Below are 12,539 nucleotides of genomic sequence, written 5' to 3'. Positions count from 1 at the left end.
ATAATGTATGGACACACATACTATGCAATACATTTTAATTTTACTTTTCAACCTTATCCCTTTATGCATCTGTTCTTTCATGGTCACTACCATTCTTCCTCCCCACTGAATCTTCTGCTCTTTTAGTGTACATTCTGTAGCTCTCCTGCTTTCTTTTCATTTCAATTTCCACATCTATAATAGTGTTTATATATAAAACAAAGGATAACCAAATATTTATCAAAAAGGGGAAGAGCAACAACCAGAATCAGAATGAGCCACTCAACAAACTTGTAGAAAGTAATCTAAATTAAAAAACACATACAACAAAGATAACAATCTTACACTGAACAAATATACTTGTCCAACCAAATACACAAGAGATGGGGGTATGAGAGGAAGTAGCAAAGCTTCACAAAAGCAAGCAGAGAAGATAATTCTTGGATGCAAAGTAAATGTGTTCATCTACAGTCTTAGAAGTCATTAGATTAAGCTAAACACTAGTTAAAGATACATGTGAATGTCTCAATCCTTGGAGGCTTTGTTAATGAGGGATTTGTGAATGTGAGGAATCACACCACCTCCAGCAATGGTTCCTTTGATCAGGGTATCAAGTTCTTCATCTCCTCTAATGGCAAGCTGAAGATGTCTTGGAGTGATTCTCTTCACTTTCAGATCCTTGCTCGCATTTCCAGCCAACTCAAGCACTTCAGCGGTCAGATATTCCAGAATTGATGCTAGGTACACTGCAGCAGTCGCACCAACTCGCCCATTTGCAGATATTCTTGTTTTGAGATGCCTGTGAATTCGTCCTACAGGGAACTAAAACCCCACAATCCCGAGACTACATAAGTTAAGTGACTCAATAATGGGGAAATCCAAGGCCAAAATGAAGAAGAATTGTTTGGACTCAACCCACTAGTAGTTCAAAGAAAAACTACATGGGTATTTGAATTGCAAATTTTCACATATCAGCCCAACTCAACAAAAAAACCTAGTTAATTACACTTCTTTCTTGAAAACAAATTAATAAAAAAGTTAACATTTTAGATTTCAATGTAAGAATTCAAAGGTAAATAGGAAATATGGTACTATATAAAGATAAGGAAAACATATCACAAATACATCAACATACTTGTACAAATCTTGACTACATGTAACTTAAAAAGTACATAGGTATTGTAATTGCGAATTAACATCTCAATCTACGAAAAAACCTACCTTACACTTTTTACCATAGACAAAGAATTGAAAGAGATTTCAGAGTTTCAAGTTTAAATTCAAAACTGACAATGTATTATAGTAAAAATTTAAGGAACAACGATCAGAATATACAGATACATCAACATAATTGTACTAATCTTACTTAAATATTGCTCAAGAAGGACATGGGCAATAGAATTCTGAATATTGAGCCCAACCCACAACCACAAACAGCTAGCATCAATATATGAGAAAATTCAAAGCTTTCAAAATGAAGTAAATGAGATTTCGGAGTCCCAAGTTAAAATTCAAAACTTTCAGAGAAAGGAAAACAAGGTATAATAGTACAAATTTAAAAAACACAGATCACAATATGCAGATACATCTACATAACTGCAAATCTCAACTACATGTAACACGTGCATCTGAGTAGCAAATTTCCAGTTCAACCCACAAAAAATCTAGTTCACACTTTTTCCCCTAAACAATAAATTGTATAAGATTTCAGAATCCCATGTGTAATAATTCATAGCTGTCTTCACAATAAAAACCTAGAAACGAACACCACAATATGCAGATACATTAACATAATTGACTAACAATATCGTTCGAAATTTAAAAAAAAAAAAAATCAGGGGAAAACAAATCAAAGCTACTCAGGCAAAGACACTAATGTTTCTTAATGATTTGCATTCGTAGTGTAAGAATTCGAAAGAATACCTGTATACCAGCGCGGGAGGATCGAGAGATTGGCTTCTTCTTGTCCTTATCCTTATCTTTGTTCGCTGCAGGAGTCTTGGCAGCCAAAAGCCCTTTCCCACCTTTCCCGGCCATTTTTGAACCTGCAAAAAATGTTATCTAGAAGAGAGTGAATGAGGTGATTAAAACAGAATCAACAGAGAAGTGAGAAGAAGAAGAAGAAAGACGAATTGTATACAGATCTGGATCGGGGAAGAAGCTGGAAAAGTGGAGATGAAAAGAAAATGAGAAAGTAGAGAGGGAAAGGGAAAGGGAAGAAAAACCTGAAGATAGAAGAAGAGAAGAGTGAAATTGAGGATGGGAAGAAAGAAAGAGAATAAGGGAATGTAGAATAGCTTTGGCTTTTTGAAATGAGTTCTCTTTCTTTCCCTTCGTCTTGGCGGTTTAATTTAGGTGGGAAATTTTCAATTTCCGAAAATTTTGAAATTTTCATACTTATCGTATTAGACCCCTTCCCTTTCTTTGTTTTTCATTTTATCACCCATCATTTTATCACACCATAATTCCTCAATTCAACTCTTAAATTTAATACAACCAAAAATTTTCACTTACAATTATTTTAAATTAATTAATACACCTACGAAAGTTTTAAATTATTGAAACAAAACTTAAATTTTAAGGTAAAGTTATAAGATTTTTTAAACCTATAGCCTAATGTCACTGCAAGAAAGCGACCTTCTCCCGATGACAAGGGTATAGTTTTTGTCGAGATAGTTCTATCAAAAAAGATATCTCGTGCTATCTTGATAACTCAGCTTCTTTAGTAAAATACTATTGAAGTTTGTACATGATTAAGTAACTTCATCCTCCCATTTTTCTATTTTACATTTATTGAGAAACTTTATATACAACTCGACACCTTAGTACACAAACTTACTAACTCTAGTCGTACTAACTTAATTTAATAAGCAAACACAACATCTTAAAGTCATTTTAAGAACATGGGTGATAATACACAATACTTTGTGTTAAATTATGTCACATTTGCAAAAATAGCAAAAGAAATTACGATAATAAGACCGATGTCACTACATTTTCTAAATTGAAAAATTAACAAATTTAAAAGTAGATAGTCATATATCTAATTACTTGTCATATTTGTCACATTTACAGTATGTAAAAGGAAATGGTGAAATTTAGAGTGGTTGATAGTAATATAAAATATGTGACACTATTTCATGACCTAATTTTCATACTATATTTGAAAAAAAAAATACTCTCAACGTAGTTTTAAAATTTTTTATAAAAATATGCAGAATAATATTTGGAAGTTTTTGAAAAAGAAAAAAAGAAAAGAGTATTTTAAAAATGAAAATGGAAAGTTATGTATAGAGAACCAAATCTAAAAGTATAGAAAAGCATTGGGAATTAATGACTTCACCATTGTGGGTGTGGGTGGAGGTTTGATGAGTTGGGCTTCGGCCCTTTAGGCTAAAAACTAATGCTTTGTTTTGTTTTGGTATAGAAATAATTTTAAATTCAACAAAAAGAGTTCCCAAATAAAGAATCAATTTTATTTTGTTTTCCATTTTGAAAGATGAAAAGAAGTTCTAAATATTAAAAAATTCCAATTCATTCAATCAATAAACTCTTTTTAAAAAGAACAAAAAGTATACATAATTAAGCAACCCAAAATTTTATGTAAAAAGGAATGTTTTGGATTGTGAATGAACTTATTTAGAATAGCAACAAAAACATTGACCAAAACCCAATTTAATTTCTTCTTTCACTAATGGTTGTCCTCAACCAAAATTCCAATGGAGTGTTGTTGGTCTTTAGCTTGTCTCTCTAAGAAATTTGCTACGCTATTCGATTCAACAACTAACTCTGATGCATTCTTATGGTGTCGCCACTGTCGTTGGGAGTCGTTGGAGAATAATTTTTTTTTAAAAAAGTTGACCAAAAATGAGAGAAAGAAGGGAAAGTTGAATGAGACTAAAAATAAATTGATAGATTTATTATGGAAATTGTTAAAGCTTTTCATAGAGATGGAAAGCATAAATTTAACAAAGTATAGACAACGTTCACTAACAATTTTATTCTCTTTTACTAAAACAAACATAGTTCAATCGATATAATGATTATACTATCAATTTCAAAATAAGAGGTTCGATTCTTCAACTCCACAAATTCTCAACAAAAAACAAGAAATTGCAAAAATAGCAATTAGACTCATAAGTATTATTACGTAAAAATGCTACTATATACTTAGTTATTGTTATTCATAGCCAGATTCATAGTGTAGTTGTTGTGTCATGGATACCACTGCCTTGAAAGCAATTTCAACACGACCATGTTGTGAATCATGGATGTCGTTTGCTTTTCAAGGTTAACAAAAAAAATTCCTTCAAACTTGCGCTCGTCGAACAAAAAATTGGAATCAGTGAGAGAGTTTTTGCTAATAGCAAGAGATAATTTTTTAAGATATGATCTATAGCTTTTGTAAAGGAAGAAGAAGAAGTTCAACGGTAAGAAACCATTTAGAAATCGATTCAAATATGAAATTTTTTATTGTACATTTATTTTAAAAAGTTTTAATTTAATAAAAATTTGTACATTAAATTTAAAACGTTTTAATTTAACACAAAATTAATTAACGTTTTATAGATAGAAAAAAATAAAAGTATATATTTTTTCTTGCACAAGCATGATTACCTGAATCCAATGGACAAATGGTGACAACACACGTGTGATGAAACATGGTTATACTATCACCACCTTCACACTTTATAAATCTCTAGAATTGGTTATATACTATCTTACACGTCCCTAGAATTGGTTATACACTATCTTCTCACTTCTACATTCTCGGATGTAGGACGAGGGGACAAGGAAAATGTGTTTTCTCTTATGCTTTTAGTAGGCATTGGGTCATGGGTCATTCTCTACAATTATTAGTCTAAAGGTGTTGTCTATTACAATTATATATGATATATATGCATAAGGTTAAATTACAAAAATGTCTCACAACTTTGTAGTTTGTGTAAAAAATACTTCATAACTTTAAAAATTTTCAAAAATGTCTTTAACCTTTCAAAAAGGTTCAAAAATACATTTTCCGTTAGTTTTGGATGGAAACCATTAAAGTTTTGTTTCAAAAATATCTTTGAACTTTTGACAAATTTCATAAATGCCCATGAGTTAAAAAGATTTTTAAAAAATGCTCTCATTGATCCAAATTTTACACCAATTTTCTCACTAACCAAAATTTTAAGTTAAAATTATAGTTTTAAATTTATTTGATTATTAACGCAGAGTGATAGATACTAATATAATCTCAATAGTTATTGTTGTCATTAATATACAGTTAATTGACAAATAAAAAATGTATTTGATTATTAAAACATGGAGGTATTCTGACGTGAGAATTTTTGTAACTAATTAATGTTTTAGTATGTTTTAAGGAGAAATTTTTGTATTGAAATTTTATTGAATTTTATGTTTTAACCAAAGATTTAAAATATCGATGTTAATGAATATATTGAAGTCTTAATTTTACATAAATTACAATTTCGATAAGTATTTATGGAAAATTATTAAAATTTAAAATTAAGAAAAAATCTAAGTTAGTAAATAAATATTTTATTAATTTCAATGTTTATTATTTATATTATATTTATATCAATATAATTTTGATATTTATTTCTTGTTATTTCTAGATCTTTCTACGTTGTACTGAAAATATCAATTCACTCTTTATATCATTTTCAAACCTATATAAACGTGAAAGTGTGGTTAGAAATATTAACATATCGATGTAAATTCAAATATGGTTATTTTTTAAAAGTTCAAGGGTATTTAATATTTATGAAAATTTTCAACAGTTCCAGGGTACTTTTAAAACAAAACTTTGAAGGTTTTCATCCAAAGGTAACCGTAAAAGTATTTCTTAATCGGTCTTTTCAAAAGTTTAAGAGCATGTTTTAAAATTTCGAAAGCTTAGGAACATTTTTTACACAAACCACAAAGTTAGTTGATGGATTTTTTTTTTTCATATAATTTAGCCCATGAATAAACAATATACCTTTTGAAATTATGTAAACGAAGGTTCTCGAGCTTTCCCTTGTTTTCAAACGTCTTCCTCTCAAGATGAAGTATTAGCCTAAATTTTCCTTTGAGGTTTTCATTTGAGTGAATGTTCATGAAGTTATTGTTTACATGTGAGGTACATTGTCGTATTTTAAAGTAGACTTAATTTTGGTTTAATTATTCATTATCAAACACATTTGTATAGCGTTTTAAGAGTTCAAAGTGGAGAATTCAAATTTTTGACCTCTTAATCCATAATAATACGTATTTTCTATTGGTTGAGCTAGAATAAAGACATATTTGTTTATTACCTTTCTTTATCATAATAAATGGCTAACAATTTTTTTTTTATACCGTGTCTCTTTACATGAAATTTCTAGCAGTCTCTATGCATCCTAGTGTTAATGTTTGTAAATCTAACACTAATGGACTTCTAATAGCTAGTAAACTATGATAGTTAGATCTAAATTTTGCTCTATTTTTTACATTGTACTATATTAAATTATGAACTTGAGAGTTATATTTGCAACTAACCCATATAATATTTGAAATTCATTTATGACTAAGAAAAAAAATATATTGTAACATATATTAGAAAAAGGGACTCTCTTCACATTTGAAATTTTAAATACTTTATGGTTTTTAGAAAGAAAAAAAAAGAGTCAAGCAAGGGGTGATTTCAAACATAAAACGTCAATTCTTTTAATGAAAACACGGATGTGGTCAAATTTTATTAAAAAATTTAACGCGTTGGGACCGTTCCCTTTCTGGATGTTTAAAAAGCATCAAGTGATATGTACTTTTCCTTGACGTTTTAAAAATGTTAAGTAGTATCTTGTTTTTTTTTCTTGATGTTTTGCAAATGTGGAGGTGGACAATTTTTTCACGTCGGGACCTTTCTTGAACGTTTAAAAAACTTCAAGTGTTATGTACTTTTCCTTAACAGTTTAAAAACGTTCAAAGTAATAATTATTGACCGCTATAATACACCAAGAGAGTCTGTTTTTGTAGTAGTGTAAAATGAGAACTTTCAACACTGATGTAACATGAAGCTGCTATATATTTATGTCAATTGTATTGCTATTACATTGATACTACTCCAAAGTTTAGATATCTAAGTTTTTTTTTTTTTCACATCGAACTATTTGACCGGTGGAGATTTTCCTTTTTCTTTTGTTTATATTTAATTTTATTAATTTGAAGGAGAGAAAAAAGAAAAGGAATTTGAAAGATGTTTCTTCATAATGAAGAGTAGTGAGGAGTAAAGAAAAATGGGGATGTTTGTTGGTATAATTGGGTGCAAATGCTTAGTGCTGCCTTCCACTATTAGGCATAGGCAGTAAAAAAGAGGTGTGGTAGAAACAAAAACAAAAGCATAAAGGAAAAGGAAAAGAGAGAATGGAGATTATAAAAAGGAGATTTCTTTTTTCACTCATACCTATATGGACTTGAAGCAAATAGACTTGGGAACAAAGCAATTACTTGGGACTAAGATGAAGAAAAAAGCAAAAGAAAACAAGAAGAAAAGTAAATACAATATTATAAATCAAACATAGGTTCTTGAGAGTTCTATGGAAATCTAGAAAAAGTTAATTAAAAAAAAATGTTTCTTTTCTCCAATCGTACAATAAGTCAAGAAAACGAGTGATGGATTGTATATTTTTATAAAATTCATGAGTTTATTACCATTTCTTTTTGTTGTTGCAAATTTTACTTTTGAGAAAATATAGGGAAAAAAACTTATCTGTAGCTTCTTCTTTTTATCTTCATATTTTGATTAGGTAGGTTTCATATTTGATACCATACTCTTTATTAAGTCAAAATCAATCAATATCTTTGATTTGGGTATATCATATGTGTTTTATATATTTAAAATAGTCAATAAAATTGAAATGCTTTTGTGACTTGCAAGTTTGGTTAACCTTTTCTTTTTAGAGTGATGCCTTTTTTAAGTTTGAAATACATAATGATGAAAGTTTAATTTCATAATCAATGGAGACAATCTTCTCTCTAATACTAAACCCCTCACTGCTTTGTTTGTAAAGAATTAGATATTTAATTTTTAAAGCAAACCACTCAATCAAAATCTTTTTCTTGCGATTTTCTTTTTTAGAGTTTCGAATTGTCTTATTTACTAAAATTTATTTTGACTTTTATCACGATTGAAAAGAAATTGAGAGAATTGTATTGTTGTGTTGTGAGAAAACTACAACACTTAAGGTACGATAAACAGTACGTATTTGACAACACATATATCATAACTTAATAGGTAGAGTTAATACTTAAGTCTATATATCAACATTTTTTAATGAATGACAAATATAGTAAAATTTATAAGTGATCGACTCTTTTAGGGGTGAGAGAAAAAATATATCAAACTTATTGGAAAAATCCTTCGTTGGTTTTAATTTAAATTGATCAATTAGGCAATTTCACGTTGAACTTAATAAAACCGAAAGGTTTTTCAATTGGGTTTGAGTTGAACAAAAAATATTTTATATGTTCAACTGACACCTGTATCTTCCTATGGACAAGAGGTCTCAGGTTCAAATCCCCACCCCAACATTTATTACAATACATTTTCAAAAAAAAAAAAAAATATTAATAATAAAATCAAATCAATCCATAAGATTTATTTCATAAACATCATTGGGGGAATTTGAGAAACAATCGTTTATATTTGACTATTTTTTCTACACAAACGTTTAGATTTGACTGATTTGGAAAGTCGAATCTAAACGATCAAATCTAAATCTAGACAATTTTTTTTCATTAATCGTTTAGATTTTGGTTGCCAAGATTTTTTGGTACTCGTTTATATTTTAAAAACAATCGTTTAGATTTGGTTGACGATTGTTTAGATTTGGTTAATGATTGTCTAAATTTGAAACACGATAGTTTAGATTTGTATTTTATATTTGTAACCACAAGGATGTAAGTATCCCATTTAAATAATTATTTTAGTAATGTGTAGTTGTAATTGAGATGATGGGAATAAAACAAACCCAAACTTAAAAGTTGAGAGAGTTGGGTTAGAATTAAGGAATTAAGGATTACTTGAGTGTGTTGTTTAAAAACAAAATCTGATTATAGAAAGATTATTAAACCTAAAACTACAAAAATTTGATCTTAAATTAATTTGACATAGTTAAAGCATTTGATGATTTTAAAACCACAACCAAACATGGACTAAGGTAATGTTTTGAATCTTTTAACATTTTTGTATGGTAATTACTATGGGTTTCATTTTACATATCGTGAGGAGACAAGGAGTAAATATGGAAATAGGGTAAAGGTAAAGGGTAAAATTGATAATAATAAAAGATGGTATAGGGGCATTTAGGAAAAGAATCTCAAATCAATCCTTATTAGGTACTATCTATCAATTGAAGTTATGTGTGGTGGTGGGGCTAATGGCCAATGGGTTTTCCCAACCCAAAAGATAAAGCCATAACCATAAGTCTCTTTAGGCTCACTATCAACTATGAAGTGCACTTTTGGTTGTGGGTCCCCACCTCTTTTTTTTTTTTCATAACAAATAATTAATGATTACATTTGTTTTCTAGGTGTATCTATACATCCTAACCAATATAAATATATAGCTTTGTGGAAATTAGAAAACATAAAAATTGTCTAAAAAGGCCAAATACAAAAAATCAGAAAATATAATATTTAAATAATAATATATATAAATAAATAAGAAATTAAAAATATTAAAAAACTCTCCAATTTCTTTACTATCACCCATTAGCTTTGAAACTCATCGGATTCAACTCTATTTTTACAAATTCACACCAAAGCCCTCTATTTATAGACAATTTGACAAGCACGAGGTGGATTACATAGTCCTTAAAAGATCATGTTTGCTTGACATGTGGTGAACACTAAGCACACTAATGGGTTATATGAGGCTATGGTCACTAAGCACACACTAACTTGCATCTACTTATATTAATATTATTTATAATAGGTATAATAACTTTTTTTTAACTTTTAATTGTGTTTTCTATAAATTCCACGTAGTTTGTTATATTTTATTATTTAAATAAAAAACTTCTTAAAAATAGGAGTTTTTTCAAGGGTATAAAAAATTGAAAAACTATTTAAAATATTGGAAAATTGCAGATATTAAATATAGTACATTGTTTTAGAATTTTGTAAGTATGGTAAAATTTTTACTTATAAAAATACTATCCATCTTAAATTTGTTATTATTCCTAAACTATCATTCAACAACTTATTTCTCTTCCTCTTTTTAATGTCATACTCATTATTTTTAAGGCTCTAATTAATCTTGATTTTTAAAGTGTCAATAGTACAATAATTGTGATATGAAATATATTGGTTGTTGATAAGAGTAATTTAACTTCATTTGTGATTTTTCTTTTTACTTTTTTCGACGTGTATTTTGAGTTGAATCTGATTTCAAATGATTTTGTTTTGGTTTTACTTTTTCTTAGTTTTGTATATCAATGTTGTGATATACTTATATTATATGTATTAGTTGTTTGATATACTTACTACGTTATTTTTATTTTTTCAAATTTTATGAAGTTCATTATAGTATTATTAAGTATATGAATGATACAACTCAATGTATCATTATCAAGTATATCAACAATATATTGTTAAAGCATATCAGTAAAATGAATCATTATCAAATATATGAATCAAATTTACAAGTGTATATCAATAGTATATCAAGATAAGTATGACTTCAAGCATATCAAAGTGTATTTAATGAGTCAAATGTATAAGTGAAGAATGGTAAGTGTATCTATAGTGCATCGAGTGTATCAAACATATCATGTACATCAAACGTATCAATTTTGTTGAGTGTACCAATGAAGCATAACAAGTTTATCAGTGGTGTATCAAACTTATAAATGAAAACTTTAAGTGTATCAAGGCCCAAGGGGTATCAAGAAGAATCAAGTGTGACGAGGAGTATTATGTGTATCAAAATGTTTCAGGTATGTATAAAAAAGTATCAAATGTATCAAAAAGTATCAGGTGCATTAAGTGTATCTATCAAATGTATCGGGTGTTTCAAGAAATATTAGGTGTATCAGACGTGTATAAAATGTATATTAGTAATAAGGGCATTTGTAAAATTTTACATCTTTATGTGTAGGTTGGACTTTATTTTTATCATTTTCACGAATAAAAGAAATATGTGTTATAGACTTAATTATTATAACTTGTTTTGTCATTTTTGTCGATCTTCATGAAAAAAAATTTATCCTTATTTTCTTAATATTCTTTCACATTTATGCACTTAATGATAGAGAAGGAAGATGTATTTATAGTGGAGAGAGAAAATATATTTAATATAATTTTTCATTTTAAATTGGAGAGAGAGAAAACATTATGTTATTTTACATTTCATGGTGTTTAAGTCTGTTTGTTATTCATGTTTGATTTTTAATATATTATGTGATATATACACTTCAATATATACAAAATTAAGCTCAGATGTTACAAAATCAATCAAGGTCGGTGTCAGTGGGAAGGGAGAAATGACTAGAATGAATGACATGTGGTTGAGTTAAAAAAAAATCTCTACAATAAAATTGTTTTTGGCCCATGTAGGTATCAAACCTACGAGCTTTGCACTATTAGCATGACGCTCTAACCAACTGAGCTAATATGCCTTTTATAATGAATTGAGCTAATAGGCCGTTAAGGCCAGAAATCCAATAACTAAACGAATAATTATTTCATTCCGGGGCATCTCGGTTCATTGTCTACCCGAGATTGAATGAATTAAAGATAAAATTCTTTCATTCTGGAGCATCACATGCAATGTATGTCCAAGATCAAATAAAATATAGGCATAATTCTTTCATCCCAGACCCTCTCGGTGCCACTAAGGCCCGAGATCCAATAATTAAAGGAATAATTTTTTCATCTCTGGATATTGTATACTCGAGATTGAATGAATTAAAGACATAATTCTTTTATCCCGAGGCATCTTCAGTGCAACTAAGGACTGAGATCGTTATCACGATCTACATGTTTGCTTAAAATTAAAAGTTATTGCTTAAAACAAAACAATATAGCCCGACAACTCATCCAACCCATATTGTAGGTTGTAAGGGTTGGTAATACAATTCGAGTTTCCAACCTAACCAACCCAAAAGTATAGGTTGGGTTGAGAATATCTCCAACCTGACCCAACCTATTTACACTTTTATTTATATGGATGTTATAATATACAAAATCAAGAGTACATTTTGTTTAATTAGTTTTATTTATTAGTTATCCTTATCCCACAATATATACGTAAGTCCCAATGTATCATACGATTTCATTTATATATTATAGTATTAATATACATTTCATAATTTTCAAATAAACAAAGGTATATACCACAGTAATATATAGTTCGCATGCATCAAATAAAAAAAACATATATATTGTGAAGGGAGTCAGGGACGTTTCCACCCAAAGGAAAGAAAACAAGTCAAACCATTTTCTCTCGTTAGGTTCAATTGTCGATGTCCGTGGGAAGGGAGAAGTGAATAGACATGTTGAGTTAAAAAAAAAACCATATAAAATAACAAAAT

General features: G+C 28.8%; 1 protein-coding gene across 3 annotated transcripts; it reads right to left on the bottom strand.

Annotated features, from left to right (window-relative positions):
* Positions 1-253: 253 nt before the first annotated feature.
* LOC101219580 (histone H2A variant 1) lies at positions 254-2,352 on the bottom strand. Of its 3 annotated transcripts, none has more exons than XM_004145325.3 (3): positions 2,205-2,352; positions 1,903-2,040; positions 254-801 (listed from the first exon to the last, which is right to left on the bottom strand). In XM_004145325.3, exons 2-3 carry the CDS (start codon positions 2,014-2,016, stop codon positions 505-507), a joined length of 411 nt encoding a protein of 136 aa, XP_004145373.1. In that variant the 5' UTR covers positions 2,017-2,040; positions 2,205-2,352; the 3' UTR covers positions 254-504. The 3 variants fall into 3 exon arrangements, with proteins under 3 accessions (XP_004145373.1, XP_004145372.1, XP_031737443.1); XM_004145324.3 differs by having other exon boundaries at positions 1,903-2,024; positions 2,205-2,349; XM_031881583.1 differs by lacking the exon at positions 2,205-2,352 and having other exon boundaries at positions 1,903-2,080.
* Between the last annotated feature and the right edge of the window lie 10,187 nt (positions 2,353-12,539).

This window comes from Cucumis sativus, chromosome 2 (assembly GCF_000004075.3).
Source record: "Cucumis sativus cultivar 9930 chromosome 2, Cucumber_9930_V3, whole genome shotgun sequence".
Classification (NCBI taxonomy): domain Eukaryota; kingdom Viridiplantae; phylum Streptophyta; class Magnoliopsida; order Cucurbitales; family Cucurbitaceae; genus Cucumis; species Cucumis sativus.
The sequence above is the reverse complement of the archived record's forward strand: the minus strand, read 5'-3'. Positions and strand labels throughout refer to the sequence as shown.